Source organism: Microcaecilia unicolor, chromosome 1, assembly GCF_901765095.1.
Source record: "Microcaecilia unicolor chromosome 1, aMicUni1.1, whole genome shotgun sequence".
NCBI classification, from domain to species: domain Eukaryota; kingdom Metazoa; phylum Chordata; class Amphibia; order Gymnophiona; family Siphonopidae; genus Microcaecilia; species Microcaecilia unicolor.
This window is the reverse complement of record NC_044031.1, coordinates 44,658,742-44,681,866: the sequence shown is the minus strand read 5'-3', so window position 1 is coordinate 44,681,866 and position 23,125 is coordinate 44,658,742. Positions and strand designations below refer to the sequence as shown.

The following is a 23,125-nucleotide window of genomic DNA, read 5'->3' as shown; positions in this document are numbered from 1 at the left end:
CACATGGTGCAACCTCACTTTGAGTATTGCGTTCAATTCTAGTAATCCTATCTCAAAAAAGATATAGCGGAATTAGAAAAGGCTCAAAGAAGAGTGACCAAAATGATAAAGGGGATGGAACTCCTCCCATATGAAGAAAGGATTAAGGTTGGGGCACTTCAGCTTGGAAAAGAGACGGCTGAGGGGGGGATATAATTGAGGTCTATAAAATCCTGAGTGGAGTAGAATGGGTAGAAGTGAATCGATTTTTCACCCTTTCAAAAAATATAAAGACCAGGGGACACTCAATGAAATTACATGGGAATACTTTTGAAACAAATAGGTGGAAATATTTTTTTCACTGAACAAATAGTTAAGTTTTGGGACTCGCTGCTAAAGGATGTGGTAACAGCGGTTTAACATATCTAGGTTTAAAAAGGTTTGGACAAGTTCCTGGAAGAAAAGTCCACAGTCTGCTATTGAGACAGACATGGGGAAGCAACTGCATGTCCTGGGATTTGTAGCATGGAATGTTGCCACGATTTGGGTTTCTGCCAGGTACTTGTGACCTGGCTTGGCCACTTTTGGAAGCAGGATACTGGGCTAGATGGACAATCGGTCTGATCCAGTATGGCTATTCTTACGTTTTTATTCAAGTGCCCATGAGTTACTTCACCTCAGCCCAATCATCAGCCACAAACCAGAACTTTTTTCAAAACTGGACTAACACTGACCAATAGGTGGGGCCACCGAATAATTGCTGACATTCTCTCTTACACCAATGGACTGTGAATGCTGCCCCAGCCTGCCTGCAAAGCTGAAACCTGAGTCAAGGAATTGAGCCAAAGTCTTTTGCATCACAGTGTGCAGCACTTGCCACTGAGTTGGTCTGACAAAAATAAACATTTTCAGAATATAGTTAAGTATCACAAATGAGAAGTGTTTAATCAAAGACTAATAGAATATCGTTCTTCTATATTTTATGTTGAAGCAAATCAATGGAATTCTTTACCTTTTAAAGTCTAAGTAGTTTCACTTCACTTCTTCAATTTTGTAAACATTTGAAAGCTTATGTTTTTACTCAAGCTTTTGCTGCTATTTAGAGGTATGTTCAAAAAGATGCTGATGTGAGCTGTTTTATCACTGTTTTCTGAGCTGATTGGAATTCATTTTGTTTGTTTTTTACGTATTCATTGTGTAAGTGTTGTTGGGATCTGCCTAGATTTGTAGCATAGTGTGGAATATAAATTTTTTAAATAAATAAAATAAGATAAATAACTTGTGAATAACACTTTGCTATGTTTATCCTTCTCTTCACTAATGGAAAGAAAGAATAGTGACCTAATGAACCACCATTACGTTTTCTATTTAAAACCATGCTAAAAGAAACAGTACACCTATGACAATTAAGAATACCCACCAGGCTGCAAGTTAATTTATTTATAAATATGTATGTGCCTATTTTGGACTACTTTAAAATCATAAAAGCTATAATTAAGAAGCTATCATTAAATTCTCCTGGTTGTCAAAGATATGTCAAATGATATTGCACAAACAGGTATTTCAATAGTTCATGGAGTGCACCTGTGTGTTGGACCTTGTGAGTCATGCAAAGAACCTCCGAGTGGCTGCTTTATCAGAAAGATTATGAGCCAAAGTGCACACTAAGGCCTCCTGCTGATTTCAAGAGCACAGATTTAAGGTCACATCACTTGGAGGAAATGTAAGCAACCTGTTAGAACAAACAGCAAGTGGATTTTGTTCTATATCCGTAGGTGTATTGGCTTCCAAGCTCTGAAGTAGATGAGGAATATATAGTTTAAACATGGGTTACAAGTATGCCTCTATGAGAATCAGACCATCACTGCCAAGGGAGTCTTCTTTATAAGAGCTATACATTTGTCTCAAACACAGCCCACTAATTCCACAGCTTGGCAGTATAGAAAAAGCAGCCTGACTCCCCTGAATGTCACTGGGACTTACTACTGCAGAAGCTGGTCGTGGTGGTTGGGAGGGGGGGGTCTGGACTCTGAAGCTCTGTATCTCACTGTTCGAAGCTGACAAAGGAAGCACCCTACCCTTGTTTTTACAGAACAAGCCTCTAGGTGACTGCAGAGTTTGGTTTAGCCTTGGATATTGGAAATGGAGCCAAATGGAAGTGAACGTATAAAGGAGACACAGATTCATGTCTATATGTATTCATAAGGAACACAGGGAGATAATTGCTATTGTCTTGTACACCTGTGCATTAAAATGGCACCCAGTCATAACAGCCCTGACAAAACAGCCTTGTAACAAAATAACCCTTGACATTTCACCCCCTAACAAAACAGCCCTTGACAAAATGGCCCTGCCCACAAAACAACCCTTTTACAAAATAGCCCCCTAAGAAAAAATAACACATCACTAAAAATATAATAAACTACAACTAAAATCTTCACTGATAAAGACTCCTACCAGCATTCAATTGCATAAAGCATATATAAATAAACAAAATTCTATAGCTACAAACTGGTATTCATGATCTCTTCTGCTATTTAAAGAAAATATTCTTCCATCAACATGCTAATTAAAAAACAAACAATATTGTCATCATTTTCATAATCTTACCAACCTTATCCTGTTTGGCAAGGTAAGATTATTAGGAAAAAATGCAGTCCCATATCCTGGGCAGCCTGATCGGGCCCTTTTGTCAGGGGGCTAACTTGTCAAGTGTTATATTGTGGGCAAGCCATTTTGACAGTGGCCGTTATGTCAGGGACTATTATGTTGGGAGCTTTTTTTGTTTGGAGCTTTTTTGTTGGGGCTATTTTGACCAAGTACCCATTAAAATACATGCATTAAATATGTAATCATTCTGAATGTTAATTAAAGCAGTTTTCACTTCTGCAATCTTGAATCTGCCCCATGGCACTAAAAGGCTGAAAACTGGTGTAACCATTTCATAATTATTTGATCAGTATCAGATCAATGTAGTGATGTCACCAGACACTAATTTGTTAGCTTGCTGCTATTTTTGAAGCTTTAGAATGAGGAGATATCTAAAATTGTGATTTATTTCTAAGTAATGGGTAACACAAAGGAATATTTCAGATTCCTCTCTATCTGTGCTTCTGCAATTTCCACTTTCTATACTTATTGTACCTAACAAGTTCCTAATAAAGTACACACTAATTAGACTACGAAAACTCTTTTCTGGTGAGCTGAAAAAGGTGCCTTAATGGTAGAAACCACAAATTGAAAGACTCCTCTCTTTATGGTACCGACAGTGAATTTCCAAATAAAAAAATCTGACACAGAAAAGGCCACGGCATGACCTGTATCAGCACATTCCTTATGAGATGTCCCGCTTTACTTATCAAGTGAAGTTTAATCTTCAACTTATGAAGCACTCCTCAAAGAAGGATTATAGTGGTGCATGTAGGAACAAACACCCGCAGTCACAAAATTATACACCGGGTAACTGTATACCATCTGAAGTAGATGCTCCTTTGACTGATTGCCAAAATACTGTTTTATCATAACATATGACTTATCTATGTTTTTACCTTTGCTGCCAAAATATATATCCAATCAACATGTTCAGCTTGCTGCTTCAGAACACAGCTCTTGATTAGGAAAATTAGTTGGAACTGAAATAGTCACACAGAGTGGAACTCTTAAGGCTAATGAAGGTTTAAAGATAGACACTTTTGTAGCTTCTGAGATTCCTTCCCCAAGCATTGTTTACTACCCTAGTAACATTGTAAATGACAGCAGATAAAGACCTGTATGGTTCCATCCAGTCTGCAAAAAAACCAGAAGAAACTAGTCTTCGCAAAAAACACCAAAAAAGCAAAACAGTGAAGATGACTAACAATCCATCCAGTCTGCTCAACAAGATAAACTCATTATACATGGCATGCAACACTTTTATATGTATACCAGAGTTTGATTTGTCCTTGTCATTTTCAGGGCACAGACCGTAGAAGTCAGACCAGCACTGTTCTTGTACTAAAATTTCTGAAGTTAACGTGAAGCCCCTTAAAATTTACACTCCAGCCCATCCCTATCTATTCAGCCACAATCAGGGCAGAGACCATAGAAGTCTGCCCAGCACTGGTTTTGCTTCCCAATTACCAGTGCTGCTGGTAATCTCTGCTAAGATTCCGTAGATCCATAAGTAACATACATAGTAGATGACGGCAGAAAAAGACCTGCACGGTCCATCCAGTCTGCCCAACAAGATAGTATATAATTATTGCCATACTGGGAAAGACCAAAGATCCATCAAGCCCAGCATCCTGTTTCCAACAGTGGCCAATCCAGATCACAAATACCTGGCAAGATCCCAAAAAAGTACAAAACATTTTATACTGCTTATCCCAGAAATTAGTGGATTTCCCCAAGTCCATTTAATAACGGTCTATGGACTTTTCCTTTAGGAAGCCGTCCAAACCTTTTTTAAACTCCGCTAAGCTAACCACCTTTACCACATTCTCTGGCAACGAATTCCAGAGTTTAATTACACGTTGAGTGAAGAAAAATTTTCTCCAATTCGTTTTAAATTTACTACATTGTAGCTTCATCGCATGCCCCCTAGTCCTAGAATTTTTGGAAAGCGTGAACAGACGCGTCACATCTACCCGTTCAACTCCACTCATTTTTTATAGACCTCTATCATATCTCCCCTCAGCCACCTTTTCTCCAAACTGAAGAGCCCTAGCCACTTTAGCCTTTCCTCATAGGGAAGTCGTCCCATCCCCGTTATCATTTTCGTTGCCCTTCTCTGCACCTTTTCTAATTCCACTATATCTTTTTTGAGATACGGCGACCAGAATTGAACACAATATTCGAGGTGCGGTCGCACCATGGAGCGATACAAAGGCATTATAACATCCTCATTTTTGTTTTCCATTCCTTTCCTAATAATACCTTCTAAACAGGATTCCTTTGTGTTAATCCCATGCATGTTTGAATTCCATTACCGTTTTCATCTCCACCACCTTCCATGGGAGAGCATTCCATGTATCCACCACCCTCTCCGTGAAAAAATACTTCCTGACATTACTCCCAAGTCTGCCCTTCAACCTCAGTTCATGTCCTCTAGTTCTACCACCTTCCCATCTCCAGAAAAGGTTCATTTGCGGATTAATGCCTTTTAAATATTTGAACATCTGTATCATGTCACCCCTGTTTCTCCTTTCCTCCAAGGTATACATGTTCAGGTCAACAAGTTTCTCCTTGTATGGGTTGCAACGCAAATCCCATACCATTTTTGTAGTTTTTCTTTGCACCGCTTCCAGTCTTTTTACATCTTTAGCAAGATACGGCCTCCAAAACTATATACAATACTCCAAGTGGGGCCTCACCAACGACTTGTAGAGAAGCATCAACACCTCCTTCCTTCTGCTGGTTATACCCCTCTCTATGCAGCTTAGCATCCTTCTGGCCATGGCAGCCTCCTTGTCGCATTGTTTCTTCACCTTCAGATCCTCGGACACCATCACCCCAAGGTCTCTCTCCTGAGTCGAGCTTACTAATCTCTCCCCTCCTAGCCGGTATCTCTCTTTTGGGTTTCTGCACCCCAAGTGCATCACTCTGCACTTCTTGGCATCTTGAAATGGGCTCAGGACAGTATTGTGGATGAGAAACACTTACAAGATCATAATCAATTGATGGATAAGTACAAGACTGAACAATGAGCTTTGAAAATGTCTTTCGAAGGGATGAATGTGATTATATGAAATGTTATGTATATTAAGGGCCGGTCTTAGCAATTGCGGGGCCCTGTGCAGACCAGTTCAGTGGGGCCTGCGCCCGCGCCCCCCTGCCACCATAAGCCATAATTTATCAGAGTTTAAAAGGAGGTTTAGTGCTCTCGGAACCCCAGCTCACCCCGTACCTTGATGAACATCCACCACATTTCAGTAGAGAGCAGCAGCAATTTTCATATCCCATCAGCTGCTGAGACCAGAGCCTCCTCACTGTTGCGTCCCGCCCTTGCGGAAGCAGGAAGTGACATCAAAAGGGGGCGGGATGCAGCAGCGAGGAGGCTCTGGGCTCGGCAGTTGACGGGATATGAAAATCGCTGCCGCTGCCTGATGCTCTTTACTGAAATGTGGATGTACATTAAGGCACGGAGCAGGGAAGTGTTCCGAGAAAGGAGGACAGACATGCCACAGATGCGGGGCCCCTAGGAGTGTGGGGCCCTGTGTGACTGCCCCTGTGTATATTCATGGTTGGATAAACATCATAGGTTTAAAAAGGGCAAAGGGGGGTGGCAGACATGTGAATTTTAAATTACCCTCCAGTGAATCGTCTGGAGAAGAAGAGTCCAAAGATGATGATAAAAAGCCAGTGGAGATGTATGGTTCGGCACAGGGTTCTTCTAACGTGTTATCTAATTCTTTTTTACGTCTGCCAGACCAACCTCAGGAAATATCAAGGTTAGAACCAAAGCTAGACAACTCCAGGGGCCAAGCCCCCCCCCCAAAAAAAATAACTTGGAAATAAATAATGTTATTAATATTCCTTCTGTAACTAACACCTGCCCAATCTTTTGTTCCACCTGGTAAGTATGAGGCTTATAGTGCTCGACAGGTGTTAAGGCTGCGCAACCACTTTGGAGAGCAAAGCATTGAAGAAGGTATGCTATCATTGTGTGGAAATAAAGAATCTAAATGGGCTCCCCCAGGCATACCAGATGCTTCCATTATTGCCTTTCAAAGAATGGCGTTAAAAGATCTTTCTAATTTGGAGCAGTCCATTTCAAATAGAATGGTTAATCTTTCTTGGAGTCAGCGCAAGTGTTTGCAGGAATTAGCCAGCAATACCTCTTTAGCCATTCACAGGGCAGATAAGAGGCACTATAGTGGTTATGGACCGTTCTAAATATGTTATGGAAGCTATGCAGCAACTACAAAAGGAACAATTTTATAGGTCTTTAGATCATGACCCCACACGAAAATTACAACAGAATAGCATATCTTGTGTAACTCAGGCAGTGGGTGATGGGCTTTTATCTCATAACGAATATTGGTTTCTGTGCTGCACATGTACTAAAATCCCTTATATATATTTCATACCCAAAATTCATAAATCCCTACTGAATCCTCCTGGGCGCCCGATTGTGTCTACATGAGGCACAGTGTTGGAACCTTTATCCCCGTATATAGAAATGACTTTAAAACCTTTTGTGCTCCAGGCAAGATCTTATGTAAGGGATTCCATGCACTTTATTCAGTTATTGGATAGCGTGGCACTCGCGGAAGATGACAGCGGGTTTTTTTGGTACTCTTGACATAGTAGTGCTTTACACGAATATTCCACAAGCCCAGGCGTTGGATATAGCATGCCATTATTTTCAAATGGCGGCCATTCCAGCCCCTACGATTAGGGTATTGCGACAGTTGCTTTCTTATGCTATTTGCTATAACTATTTTGAATTTGAACAGCAGTTTTTTGTTCAAACGAAGGCGTCACTATGGGTGCACCGTTAGCACCCTCTATAGCATGCTTGTATATGACTAAATTTGAGGATAGCCATGTTTACTCTTCTTGTTATGCAAAACACATTGTGATGTGGAAAAGATTTATTGATGAAGTCATCATGATTTAGAGGGGTCCGGCTGATTTATTGCTGGCTTTCATTCAATATATTAATCAGGTGGATCCTCTAATTACATTTACTGCCAGAGTCCCTTCAATCTGTTCAGAACTCTGCTGCACGTCTCATATTCCGCCAGAACCGATATACTCATATCACCCCTCTCCTCAGGTCACTTCACTGGCTTCCGATCAGATACCGCATTCAATTCAAGCTTCTCCTTCTTACCTACAAATGCACTCAGTCTGCTGCCCCTCACTATCTTTCTACCCTCATCTCCCCTTACGTTCCCGTCCGTAACCTCTGTTCACAGGATAAATCCCTCCTCTCAGTACCCTTCTCCACCACCGCCAACTCCAGGCTCCGCTCATTCTGCCTCGCCTCACCCTATGCTTGGAACAACCTTCCTGAACCCTTACGCCAAGCCCCCTCCCTGCCCGTCTTCAAGTCTTTGCTTAAAGCCCACCTCTTCAATGCTGCGTTCGGCACCTAACCCTTACCGTTCAGTGAATCCAGACTGCCCCAATTTGACTGCCCCTATCGGACCGACCGTTCACTTGTCTATTAGATTGTAAGCTCTTTGAGCAGGGACTGTCTCTCTTTGTTAAATTGTGCAGCGCTGCATAACCCTAGTAGCGCTCTAGAAATGTTAAGTAGTAGTAGTAGTCCATGAATAAGAAATGATTTTGGATATTAAAGTTTTTGGATATTAAAGTGAAAATATCATCTGATAACAGCTTCACTACCACTATATACAGGAAACGGACGGACGGACGGACGGACGGACAGGAACACTTTATTGAACTATTCTAGTTTTCATCCTAAATCTTTGAAAATAGGTGTTCCTGTTGGTCAGTTTCTTAGACTTAGACGACTTTGTTCCTCTGTGGATGAGTTTAAGTCTCAGGCAGTCATTATGGCAGATTGCTTTATTCAAAGGGGATATCTAGTCAAGACAGTGAAAAGAGCATATAAACATGCTTTATATGCTCATCGTCCATTGCTTTTATTTTACTTCAACAGAAAGTGCAAAGTGGTGCCCCCTGTGCGTTCTCCCTTACTCTTCTTGTGCAACTGCCATTCTTGTGCATTATCCATAAACATTGGAATGTACCTGACGTACATTCGGGGCTTCAGGGACATCTAAAAGTGGCGTATAAGCACAGAGCTAATGTTGGTGAGATATTAAAAGCCCCTAGGTTTGAACAGTCCGTGGTAAATGCGTTTATTGTAAACTTTCACTGACTACCGACAGTTTACCCATTCCAGGGACCACTAAGAAATTCTATTTAAGATGTAAGACGACTATGTGCAATAGTTATCAGGTTGTGTATTGCATTGTGTGTCCCTGCCACTTGTATTATATTAGTCAAATGAAGAGGAAATTGAAGCAGAGAGTGGTGGAATATATCAGTAACATTAAAACTTTGAAAACAGAAGCTCTTTTGGTGGCTTATTGGGACTCTGTGGGTCATTCTGTGGATGACCTATGATTTATTGTATTATTGCAGATTATCTTACAAAGAGGGGGCAATGTTACTGAGCTACTGTTGGGCAAAGAGCAAAGGTTTATTTTCTACTGGAGGTGAAGTGGTAATTCAGTTACCTTGGTCTTGATTGATTACATGTGTAGTAGATCTGTGGGTTTCTATGTAAACCCGGAAGTAGATTGTAAGGGCATTCTTGCTTGAAGGGTTCCAGAGGAGATCCGGGAAATTATAGACCGGTGAGTCTGACGTCGTGCCGGGCAAGATGGTGGAGGCTATTATTAAGAATAAAATTGCAGAGCATATACAAAAACATGGACTGATGAGACAAAGTCAGCACGGATTTAGTGAAGGGAAGTCTTGCCTCACCATCTAATGCATTTTTTGAGGGGGTAAGCAAACATGTGGACAATGGGGAGCCGGTTGATATTGTATATCTGGATTTTCAGAAGGCGTTTGACAAAGTGCCGCACGAAAGACTCCTGAAGAAATTGCAGAGTCCATGGGAATCGGAGGTAGGGTATTATTATGGATTAAGAACTGGTTGAAAGATAGGAAGCAGAGAGTAGGATTGCGTGGCCAGTATTCTCAGTGGAGGAGGGTAGTTAGTGGGGTCCCGCAGGGGTCTGTGCTGGGTCCGTTGCTTTTAATGTATTTATAAATGACCTAGAGATGGGAATAACTAGTGAGGTAATTAAATTCGCCGATGACACAAAATTATTCAGGGTCGTCAAGTCGCAGGAGGAATGTGAACGATTACAGGAGGACCTTGCGAGACTGGGAGAATGGGCGTGCAAGTGGCAGATGAAGTTCAATGTTGACAAGTGCAAAGTGATGCATGTGGGTAAGAGGAACCCGAATTATAGCTACGTCTTGCAAGGTTCCGCGTTAGGAGTTACGGATCAAGAAAGGGATCTGGGTGTCGTCGTCGATGATACGCTGAAACCTTCTGCTCAGTGTGCTGCTGCGGCTAGGAAAGCGAATAGAATGTTGGGTGTTATTAGGAAGGGTATGGAGTCCAGGTGTGCGGATGTTATAATGCCGTTGTATCGCTCCATGGTGCGACCGCACCTGGAGTATTGTGTTCAGTACTGGTCTCCGTATCTCAAAAAAGATATAGTAGAATTGGAAAAGGTACAGCGAAGGGCGACCAAAATGATAGTGGGGATGGGACGACTTTCCTATGAAGAGAGGCTGAGAAGGCTAGGGCTTTTCAGCTTGGAGAAGAGACGGCTGAGGGGAGATATGATAGAAGTGTATAAAATAATGAGTGGAATGGATCGGGTGGATGTGAAGCGACTGTTCACGCTATCCAAAAATACTAGGACTAGAGGGCATGAGTTGAAGCTACAGTGTGGTAAATTTAAAACGAATCGGAGAGAAATTTTTCTTCACCCAACGTGTAATTAGACTCTGGAATTCGTTGCCGGAGAACGTGGTACGGGCGGTTAGCTTGACGGAGTTTAAAAAGGGGTTAGATAGATTCCTAAAGGACAAGTCCATAGACCGCTATTAAATGGACTTGGAAAAATTCCGCATTTTTAGGTATAACTTGTCTGGAATGTTTTTACGTTTGGGGAGCGTGCCAGGTGCCCTTGACCTGGATTGGCCACTGTCAGTGACAGGATGCTGGGCTAGATGGACCTTTGGTCTTTCCCAGTATGGCACTACTTATGTACTTATGTACTTATGGTTTGCGGTCTTCATCGGCTGGGTGTGGCTGTAGTCCCTCCGGTAAGTAGCTATAAGGCAGATTTTTGTATACTTTACATTGATTTAGGATAAGGATGGTATTTGCTAAGGTAGCATTATTGGGGGCTTTCGTGAGTTTTCTTTTTATAAGGTTTTACTTGTTCCTCCTGAAGAAGAGTAGCGAAATGTGGTCCCGCATGGGGAGCAGTTGAGCATTACAACTGGCAGCATGGCGACCAAGTGGAATTTGTATATCATGTGACCAGATAACAACATTGGTTTTCAAGACCTCAAGTTCGTTTGATTATAGTGAGATATATTGAGTCCAGTTGCTTTACAAGTTGTTTGAGGGGGACACCCAATGATTTGAAGGGATTACGTTTTGGTGATTCAAGGAAAGTATTTTCCGACAAGGATACATCGTTGGAGTTGAGCTCTCTCATTGTGTAGCCTATGACAATTTTTAAGCTTATGTGCAATTTGATATTGGACTCATTTATTGAGATTTTATAGTTTTTTTTTGTTTATTATCTGTTATTCATAGGATTATGCGGTCTGAATGGTATGAATGAATGGTTTGAGTGTGCTTGATGTGATAGATCATTATCTAAATGATTTATAATTAAAGATTTTTTTTTTATTTAAACATTTTTATTGAACAACCAATGGCCCTCTGGAGCCATAGAGGGGCATAATCAAACGGCGCCGGCAAAATCGATCGCCGGCGATCTATTTTGGCGGTGCCACAACAGCTGGCCGGAACCGTATTAATCGAAAAAGATGGCCGGCCAACTTTTGTTTCGATAATACGGTTGGGGCCGGCCAAATGCCACAGATCGCTGGGTTTGAGATGGCCGACTTTGTTTTTCAGCGATAATGGAAACTGGAACCGGCCATCTCAAACCCGGCCAAGTGGGAGGGGCCAGCTTTCGTAGTGCACTGGTACTTCTGGATGTTTAGATCTTGCTGATCAGTTATGTTATGACTTACTTGTTCAAGAGTGCTGTATTTTGTGATACTGTTTTGAGAAATGTTGAAGAAAGACTTCATACAAATGAAAAAAGTCCCTGCTGTGCATTTTCCCTTGATGGCTGTCCCTGACGTGCACTTCCCTTAATAGCCGTCTTTCTCTCCGAAAGTGCACTTCTTTAATGGCCGTCTTTCTCCCTGAACAGGGAAATCAGAAGTTTTTGCACACTGCTTTTTTTGTAGTAACAGTGGGATTTGAACCAGCCACCCTCTGCATTACAAGACCAGTGATGTAACCACTTGGCCACAGCTCCACTTACTTGGGTGTCCCTCCCTTTTGATTATACCCCTTCAGGTCTCTCTCAGCCACTCACAGACAGCTTAACGCACTGTGATTGGCTGAGAGAGACCTGAAGGGGTATAATCAAAAGGGAGGGACAGCCAAGTAAGTGGAGCTGTGGCCAAGTGGTTACATCATGGCTCTTGTAATACAGAGATGGCTGGTTCAAATCCCACTGTTACTACTAAAAAAAACTGTGAGCAAAAACTGTTTTGATTTCCCTGTTTGGGGAGAAAGCCGGCCATTAAGAGAAGTGCACTTTCGGAGAGAAAGACGGCTATTAAGGGAAGTGCATGTCAGGGACGGCCATCAAGGAAAAATGAACGGCAGGGACTTTTTTCATTTGTATGAAGTCTTTCTTGAACATTTCTCAAAACAGTATCACAAAATACAGCACTCCAGAACAAGTAAGTCATAACATAACTGATCAGCAAGATCCTTTTTTTTTTTTTTACGAGCTGGCCAACTGGCTTCCCCTCCTAGGAAGGAAATGTTTTAAAGTTTTTTTTTTTGGGTGGGAGGGGGTGGTGACCACTGGAGGAGTATGGGGAGGTCATCCCCGATTCCTTCCGGTCAGTTTGGGCATCTTTTTGAGACTTGGTCGTGAAAATAAATAGACCAAGTAAAACCGGCCAAATGGTCGTCATCGCCGGTTTTCTTTTTTCCATTATCAGCTGAAGCCGGTCATCTCGTAAGCACGCCCACATCCTGCCTTCACTACCCTGCCAACACGCCCCCTTGAAGTTTAGCTGCCTCCGCGAAGGAATGCCGGCGAGTGTGTCCAAAAATCGGCTTTCGATTATACCGATTTGGCCGGTTTTAGGAGATGGCCAGCCATCTCCCGATTTGTGTCGGAAGATGGCCGGCTATCACTTTCGAAAATAAGCTGGATAGTCTCCAATATCATTCCAATCAAACATATAAACGGCGAGTGACCGACTCACTCGCAAATGCGTAGAGACTTCCCTCTCTGTCCCGCCCCCGCGTCAATACGTGATGACGAGGGCGGGACAGAGAGGGAAACTGCGCCGCCGAGGTTGATACCGCTCCCCCCCCACCCGCCCACCCGAGGTCGCCGCTACCGTTACCCCCCCCCACACACACACCCGGCCCGGGCCCTCTCTCCGCTACTAAACTTACACATCCATTCGCCGGAACGCAGCACGCACATCAGCTGAGCTGCCGTCGGCCTTCCTTCCCTGCTTGTGTCCCGCCCTCGCTGATGTTACATCACAGGAGGGCAGGACACAGGCAGAGAAGGAAGGGCCGACGGCAGCTCAGCTGATGTGCATGCTGCGTTCCGGCGAATGGATGTGTAAGTTTAGTAGCGGAGAGAGGGCCCGGGCCGGGTGGAGGGATGGCGGCGGCGGCGACGACTCCGGGGGGGGGGGGGGGAACGGTAGGGGGGGCGCCCTCAGGGGGGGGGGGGGGGAAGGAAGGAAGGAAAACCCCAATACCAGCCCGTTTTTACGGGCTCAACGGCTAGTATACAAATATTCTAACATTTGCCATCAACCATATTTTCTCCCCTTACCTCTTATACCCTATTAACCCCCCCTCCCCCTTCCCCCTCCCCCATTCTTCCTTGGTTTATTCAGCCCATTTTCCTGGAACTCCCCCCATAATACTTTCCAAGTGTTATAATTAAAGATTTATATATCGCATATGTTTGTGTTCTGGAGTATTCTATTTGCGGTAATTAAATTTTAACTGCCAGAACCTCGACCATTCTTTTAATGTTTGGCGATCCCTTTTCATTGTTTCTACTCCCTCCAGGGTATCCACTCTTTTGGCTTTGTGTCATCCACAAAAAGGCAAACCTTTCCTTCCAATCCTTCAGCAATATCTCTCACAAATATATTAAATAGAATCAGCCCCAGCATCGAACCCTGAGGAACTCCACTGCTCGCCTTCCTTTCCTCCGAGCAGATTCCATTTACCACCACACTCTGCCACCTGTTTCCTATCCAGTTCACCACTTTTGGTCCTAAGTTCAGATCTCTCAGCTTATTCACAAGTCTTCTGTGGGGGACCTTATCAAAGGCTTTGCTGAAATCCAAGTAGATTACCGTATTTTTCAGACTATAAGACGCACTTTTTTCCCCAAAAATTTGGGAGGAAAATGGGGGGTGCGTCTTATAGTCCGAAGGTAGCGAGTTCGGGATCGCCCTCCCGTACTTACGTCATGCGATGTTCCCTGGTGGTCTAGTGACGTCGGGGCAGGAAAGAGCCCCCTCTTTCCTGCCCAGCGCGCTGCTCTCCGTCCTCCTGACTGCTTCCTGACGGTCTCGGCGAGATTCAAAATGGCCGCCGAGATTCTCGGCAGCCATTTTGAATCTCGCCGAGACCGTCAGGAAGCAGTCAGGAGGACGGAGAGCAGCGCGCTGGGCAGGAAAGAGGGGGCTCTTTCCTGCCCCGACGTCACTAGACCACCAGGGAACATCGCGTGACGTAAGTAGGGGAGGGCGATCCCGAACTCGGACAAGACGCACCGGAGCACCTAGGTTTTAGAGGAGGGAAAAAGGAAATTTTTTTTTTTCCTATTTCCCTCCTCTAAAACCTAGGTGCGTCTTATGGTCCGGTGCGTCTTATAGTCCGAAAAATACAGTACATCTAGCGCACTTCCTTCATCCAGTTCTTTGGTCACCCAGTCAAAGAAGTCAATAAGATTCGTTTGGCAGGATTTTCCTTAGGTAAAGCCATGTTGGCTCGGATCCTTTAACCCGTTGGCTTCTAGAAAGTTAACTATCCTTTCTTTCCTACCACCGACGTGAGACTTACCGGTCTGTAGTTTCCCACTTCTTCCCTGTCTCCACTTTTGTGAAGAGGGACCACCCGCTTGTCTCCAATCCCATGGAACCTCTCCCGTCTCTAAAGATCTATTAAATAAATCTTTAAGAGGTCATGCCAGGACTTCTCTGAGCTCCCTCAGTATCCTGGGATTTATCCCATCCAGCCCCATAGTTCTGTCCACCTTCAGATTCTCAAGCTGTTTATAAATGCTTTCTTCTGTAAATGGCACAATATCCACTCCATTCCCAGATATTCCCTTGGCAGCCGACCGCGGTCCTTCTCTAGGATTTCCCTCCGTGAACACCAAAGAGAAGTAATTGTTTAGCACTCTCCACATAGCCATTCTCATTATCTTTCAGTCTTCTAATTTCATTCCTATCTTTTCTCCTTTCTCCAATATATCTGAAAAAGGTCTTGTCACCTATCTTTACATCTTTAGCCATTTTTTTCCGCTTGTGCTTTCGCTAGCCGTATTTCCCTCTTTGCTTCTTTGAGTTTAATCCGATAATCTTTTCCATGATCCTCTTGTTGCGTTCTGTATTTCTTGAACAAAGCCTCTTTTGCTCTTATTTTTTCAGCTACTTGTTTGGAGAACCATATAGGCTTCCTGTTTCTCTTGTTTTTGTTTACTTTCCTTCCATAAAGATCAGTTGTCATATTTATAGCAGCCTTTAGCTTGGACCACTGATTTTCCACTTTTCGTACGCCTTCCCATGCCAACAGCTCCTTCTTCAGGTATTCCCCCATTTTATCAATCAGTACGTCTGAAATCCAGTACTTTGAGTTTTGTGCATCCGCACTCTGCCTTTGCCCTTATATCAAACCATATCGTGTGATGATCACTATTACATAGGTGGGCACCCACCTGGATATTGGAACACTTTCTCCATTCATGAGCACTAGATTCAGTGTCGACCCTTCACTAGTGGATTCTGTCACCATTTGTCTGAGCAAGGCACTTTGACAGGCATCCACAATCTCCCTACTTCTTTCCGATTCTGCAGACGGGATGTTCCAATCCATATCAGGCAAGCTGAAATCTTCCAACAGTAGCACCTCCCTTTCATACCAATCTTTAAATATCTTCCAACAGATCCTTGTCTAGGTTCTCCGTTTGTGCCAGAGGTCTGTAGATAAACCCCTATGTGGATACAGGTTCCATCGTCTCTTTCCAGGACTATCCATAAAGCTTTTTCTTTTCCCCAGGTTCCCCACATTTCAACCGCTCTGATATTGTCTCTCACATATAGTGCCACTTATCCACCTCTTCGGCCCTTCCTATCCATCCTAAAAAGATTATAGCCCGGTATGGTCACATCCCATTCATGGGAATCACTGAACCACGTCTCTGTAACAGCAACAATATCAAAGTTTTCTTCAAACATCAGGGCTTGAAAGTCTTCAACCTTTGTACTTAGACTACGAGCATTTGTACTCATTGCTTTCTATGTGCTGAGTGAGTTTAGGTGGTTTTCTATATTAAATGACTTTTCCCTCTGCCATCATGTTTATTCTGGGGGTGACTTTCTGAATTCCTTTGTTTCCTTTTGTCACCCTCGCCTTCTAGTTTAAATGTCTAGAAACATACCCTCTGAATTTGTCCCCAAGGATCCTTTTTCCTATGTATCTAAAACCTTCTTTTTTACACAAAAAATTCAAGCCACTTATTGAACTCCACTGTTTTGCATAGTCTTTTCTCTCCCTTCCCTCATGTAGGAATTACTTCAGTTCAAGCAACAGTCCGAACTAAAGATTTTGGTCCCTCCCCAAGATGCTGGAATGCTCTCTGTGCTGTAAACTTGCTATTGTTGGCCAGGTCATTTGTCCCCGTGTGAATTACAACATCAGTATTACAACATGAAGCCCTGCTCTCTTCTCGGATCACGATCAGTATTTGGTCAGTACATCTGGTAGCGGAGGATCATGGAAGGCATTTCACTAGGTTGGAACCTTGAACTGTGTTCCTATGTTTTTTTATTTATTTTATTTATTTATTTATTGTATTTGTATCCCACATTTTCCCACCTTTTTGCGGGTTCAGTGTGGCTTACAATATGAGTTAAATCTTGGAAATACAATTTGTTACAGATTGGTTATGGATTACATTTTGTATAATTATGCGAAACAATTGGAGTGTAACAATGGAGCACAAACATTGAAACATTGGGAGGAGACAATGGGAGCTTAGAGGGCGATAAGAAGGCATAAAGACATATGATATATATCTTTCTGTGATTGAAGTTATGAATGATGTGATATTACGGGAATGAGAGTTCCGAGGTGAATGTGTGATGCATTCGTGAATAGTATGTGTGGACTTTATGTTTTTTGGTTTTTTCCGTAAATCTTTTCGAAAAGATGGGTCTTCAGTGATCTGCGGAAGGAAGCTTGTTAATGCTTCTGATAATGGAGTCTCCTAGTTGTAAGGATTTTCTGCTTTTCACCAACCTGTCATTGTTTGGGGAATGTTTCTTGGGTTGTGCTACCTTCATTGCCTCTGGTTCCACTCAATACTTCTTTTTTTCAGCATCATAATGATGCAATGCAGCAAAAGAATTAGACAGGAGCAAAGGATGGGAGGTTGAGTGCTTCTGTGTCACAGGTCTTAGTCTACCAGAGCCTACTATGACCCATCTATTCCTCTGTTGTTTCATTCTCTGTGGCAGTGGTGGTGGTAAAATGACTGGGAATTGAGTAATCCTGGATGCTTCTTTAATTTAGCTAATTCCTTCTTGAGTTTGTTAATTTCATCTTTCAAAGCTGAGATTTGGAGACAGATAGGACAAGCTCTAAGGTTCAAGATAGTTTGCCTTAGGATTAAAGCAGAATATGTATTGCACTGAATGAAGCAGCACAGAGAGGGTCCAAAGTACAGAACAAAGTCCAAATAGTTAAAAAAAAAAAAAAAAAAAAAGAACAACCGAGAGCCTTAAAAAAAGGGACACAGTTCCTTTAATCATATCACTTGAATATCAATCTTAAATAAAATGACCCTTTGTTTTTTTTAAGAGGGACACAGTTCCTTTAATCGTATCACTTGAACATCAATCTTCCATAAAATGACCTGACGCGGGACGTGTTTCGGCGTATAGCGCCTGGGATCTAAAATGTAACAGTATCAAGGTGATGGGATGTGCAGAGAACAAACTTTCTCCCTCGAACATGTTTCATTAACAGAAACGGTCCCTTTGTAGTAAAAGGGTCATTTTATGGAAGATTGATATTCAAGTGATACGAGTAAAGGAACTGTGTCCCTTTTTTGAAGGCTCTTGGTACTTCTTTTTTTTGCTTTTTGCACTGAATGAAGCTCATGTTGATGCAATTCACAAATGTGAAAAGGTGAACTGTGATAGGGGATAACAAGGAGTAGGATTGACCAAATAGGGTGTAATAAAGATACTTGCCCTTGATTGTCCTATATAAAGTTCACCTAGGGGTGGGTGAGACTATAGAGTCCAGACCCTCTGCAAGTGAAAAGACAGGTCTAGTAATGAAACTGTGTGATTCACTATTACTCCACTTGCAGTCACAGACATAAAAGTCAGACAGATTTCAGGTAATATATTTTTGTTGGACTACTATATTTGTGACTAGTTTTTGACATGTATATTTTGCATCCAAATCGGTGGTAAGCAAATGTTATTACCTTCCAAAAGCTGTGGTCTAGCTCTCAGTGAAGTATTCACACCAAATAACACTACTATTATTATTTGACATCAACTGGCACATTATTGGCATCTTGAACAGAAGGGCCAAAAATAGTACAGGCAGAGCCCGCTCACCCTTAGTGATCGTCATGCCTGAGCATAGCTGAAGAACAGTGGGAAGCTTGTTTATTTATTGGGATTTATTAACCGCCTTTATGAAGAGATTCATCCAAGGTGGTGTACAGCAGGTACAGTTTAACATAAAACTTACAATTTTGTTAACAGTATAACAATAGTCAAACAACCAAGAATGAACAAATACAATAAATGAAGTAACCTTGAAAACAGTAATTGAAACCTAATAATTGAACTACCGTGAAACAGTATCAAAAATATACACATTTAACAGCACTGAAATTCACTTGTACTGCTTGTACTGCTACGACCCCCTACTCCAGCAGGTGAGAGGACTAAATTCAAGTGGTCAGTTCAAACCCTTTAGGGGACAATTTTCAAAGCAAATCTAGCATTACATGTGCAAACTGGATGGCTGAAATCTACCCTCCATGAGCCTTTTGCTCCATAAAGAAGTACATGAGTTGTTCTGTAATGAATGTATTTTTGGATTTAGAAGCAGCGTTCCCAGGACCATATTTAGGCCACAGAGGGATAACAGGCATAGAACAAGTTTTCAAATCGTGTGTAATGTTATCCATAAGAAAAAAAAGTACCTGCATAAAAAACTGGTGCAAGTACCCACAGGGACTTTTTAACCATGGAAAGCTTCAAAGTGAAAATATGCAGGGACGTTTGCTTTCAGAATTGGTGCAAAGTCCACCAGTCAAATGCACCCACAGCTTCTGCACTAATATGGACAGATGAAAATTGCCCCCTGAATGGATATTAAATCACATTTTAAAAAACTAACTTAAACAAAGGGCACGTGACCTTATCATGTACCCCTTTTTGGCGACGCCAGAACAGGTCTTTGTACAGCCACATGAGCTTCAATAGGTGGGAAAATGTGGGATACAAGGCAATAAAATAAAAAAATAAGAAACATAGGATATGTTGATTCAGATCATGTCAGTAGAAAAGTTACCACCTAACGATTATTGGACATCAACTCCAATTACAGTCTCACTATGCCGCACACAGTGCACTAACCTAAGCAGATATGAGCTGTGATATATGGAAGCCCATTTAGAAAACATTAAACTCTTAACGTTGCTGAACTGACATATCACTGGAGGGACACCCACTATCACTAGAAAATACTGGGCTAAATGAGGATTAAATACTGTGCCACTTAGATGTACAACTTACTTGCTGGATCGTGGAACTATCATATCAGTTAGAGTTTCATATTGTTTCATCCAGTCATTGTAGCTTTGTCTAAAAACAAAAAAATACATGATCAGAGAAACAAAGTCCCCCCCCCCCCCCCAATGTACAACAGGTTGCTCTCCAAGACAGCAGAACAACAGTCTTCACAACATGGGTGACAGTAGATAAAGAATCTCAAAGGAACATGGCTTCTAAAGTTTGACATACTCTATTCAGCATGTATAGAGTGTCCCACCTAAGTTCCTTGTCCAGCCATGTTACAGAATCTCTTAAGGGAGATGGGAGAGTTTATGCTTATTAGATTTTCTATACTGTCTCTTGCCACAGGCAACAAAACAGTTCACAATAGTAGTAATCAGGTATGCCACAAAGGGACTTAAGACAAGAAATTAAACAGCAAATTATACAATAAACAGAACACTTAAGGAAAAACAGAATATACCATAGGCCAGGCATGTGAAACATGCAGTCTGTGTTGTAGTATCTAAAGGGTAAAGGGTCATTGAACTGATATACTGCCTTTCTGTGGCAGAGATACTTTCCTCTGTCCCTATGGGCTCCAAATCTACCTGGCGCGATGGAAGGTTAGGTGACTGCCCAGGAAGGAGTTGCAATGGTAATCGATACCCAGCCTGCTACATATAACAATAGGCTACTCCTTCACTCATAATGTGTGTTCTAAACATATCAAGCTAATTACATAATGTAAATTTGGCTCCTAATTATTGTAGGGGAGAATAGGGAGGTCAAATATTTTAGAGCAGCCCACCAGTAGTCATGCTTGTTACTTGCACCTGGGTGTCCCCACCACATGCTCATTACCAAAATAATACATCTTAACATCAGTTCTGAATTTATTGTAAGAGGACTCTTTCCTTAGATGTCCTCGGACAGCATTCCAAAGGAAAGATGAAGAAAACAAAGCTAAATTTCTTGTGGCGTCTAATCACATTTGAGGACCCGAAGGGCCAAATATACATGTGTAAAAGGCTCTAAGGGCAAACAAAAAGACTTTAAACTTTATCTGAAACAGAACCATGAGCCAATGATATTGCTACAATAGTGGCATAACATGATCAAATCTATGAGAGAGAGTTAAGAAACTAGGCCTTGCCATACTGGGATAGACCAAGGGTCCATCAAGCCCAGTACAGTAGAAGTCCAAAAATCCGGATGCCAGAAATCTGGACCTCCAAAAATTATGGTTTCCAGACTGCCTAGAATACGGACTCCTCCCCCCCCCCCCCCCCCCCCCCCCACGGTTCAATGTCTCTCCCCCTGTTCGCTTGCTTTATCTCATTCTCTCAGGCCCACAAGGACCCCCGTGGCTACACCTCCCCACTTCCTTCCCTCCCTGCACGGTCCAGTTCCCCCCCCCCCCCTCCCACTTGCTCTCTCTCACCTCTACTGAATAAAGCTGCATCCAAAGGGGTGAGATGGGTCAGAGGGGAAAGGCACGGTGCATGCCAGAGGCAATCTGTGAGTAAGGCTTCCGCTGGCACTGCAGCACCGAAAACTTCAGGAGAGATGAGTGTGAGAGCAAAAGCAAGCGGGCAAGGCTGGGTGTGGGGAGAAAGACACCAGATTGTGCTGTGAGGGAGGCAGGGAGGGAACGAAGGGGGAGGTGCAGCCACAGGGTGCCTTGGGGGCCAGGACCCCTCCTTGGAAACTGGAGACACTGAATGGGTAGGAGAGATGCTGCATGGATACGGGAGACACTGGAAGGGAAGGAGAGACACTGCATGGGGAATAAATCAACAAACTTTGACTGTACAGCTCTTTAGTCTTACTTAAACTTTAATTTTAAAAGTACTGCTTGAGCATCCAGAAAATCAAAAAATCCAGACTGACCCAATCCCCGAGCAGTCCAGATTTATGGACTTGTACTGTATCCTGTTTCCAACAGTGGCCAATCCAGGTCACAAGTACCTGGCAATATACCAAAAGAGTCAAACAGATTTTATGCTGCTTATCCTAGAAATATTCAATTGAATAGACCACAGATTAATGTGTGGGGACTTTCAAAGCAATATATTAGAGTCCTTGTCTCAAACCGCCATAGTCTTTACATCATCTTAGTTATCCTATATAATAATTCTCACCTCCAACATTCTGACTTGCCTGGGACCGTGGCTCCCTCAGAGTTGGTCTGCTAGGCTCCGTAGATCAGACTAACGTCAGTGATCCCACACAGCTGATAGAATCGCATGAACTGGCACGCGCAAAAAAAAAACAAAAACAAAAAAAAAACCCAAAAAGGCTCAAGACTGGCTGCCGCCCTCCCGAACCTGCTGCGCTCACCAACCACCCTGAAAAAGCTCACAGCTGAAGAGACTGCCACCCTCCCGAACCTGCCGCCCACAAAAAACCCCCCCCCCAAAAAACAGATGACAAGACTGGAGCCCTAACGAACCGCCCTCCTGAACCTGCCGCACTAAAAAAAAACAACCAAGCAGCTGACGAGACTGCTTCGTGAAAAGCGTAAAAAAATACTCAAAGAAAAAGAAATAATAGGAATTCTAATATAAATGATAGGTGAATAAGGGTTGATCTATGAGGATTTGCGCCTCAACCATTGTCCAGGAAGGCTAAAAGAACACTGAAAACTATGTTCATAGGGTGAGAGCAGCATTAGTATCTGAAGTTCCCCGAAAAAAAGAAAAAGAGAAATGGATTGCTACAGAGTGATATACTGATGCAATAATTATATAAAACATAACTAAGATGATGTAAAGACTATGGTGGTTCTGGACAAGGACTGTAATATATCCTAGAAATAAGCAGTGGATTTTCCCATCTTAGTAATGGCTTATGGACTTTTCTTTTAGAAAATTATCCAAACCTTTTTTAAACCATGCTAAGCTAACTGCTTTAACCACATTCTCTGGCAATGAATTCCAGAGTTTAGTTACATGTTGAGTGAAGAAGTATTTCCTTCATTTGTTCTAAATTCATTGCGTGCTCCCTAGCCCTAGTATTTTTTGAAAAAGCAAAACAAGCAGGCGCTTACTGAATTCTAAAGATTCTTTACTGAAAGAAACTCTCCGATATCAAGGTGGTTTACTACTTACTTTGGTACAACCACCAACAATGTGATCAGATATTCTGAGTCAAGTACGAAGTCGTCTTTTTTAACTATTTCCGCTAGGCTTCGGGTTAATAAACTTCCCCTACAGGAAATAAGAATTGAGTGCACAATTCAAACATTACAGTTAAAAAACAAAAACCTACTAGTTAAGATGATGTAAAATTTTTCTTTGAAGATCTAATGTACTTTCTATTC

At 42.5% G+C, this 23,125-nt stretch overlaps 1 protein-coding gene across 1 annotated transcript in view; it reads right to left on the bottom strand.

The window, feature by feature from the left end:
- LOC115460030 (V-type proton ATPase subunit C 1-like) overlaps window positions 1-23,125 on the bottom strand; it is a 109,182-nt gene that overhangs the window by 24,268 nt on the left and 61,789 nt on the right. Inside the window, 2 exon segments of the mRNA XM_030189886.1 lie at window positions 19,822-19,890; window positions 22,914-23,012. Coding sequence (XP_030045746.1) covers window positions 19,822-19,890; window positions 22,914-23,012 — 168 coding nt within the window.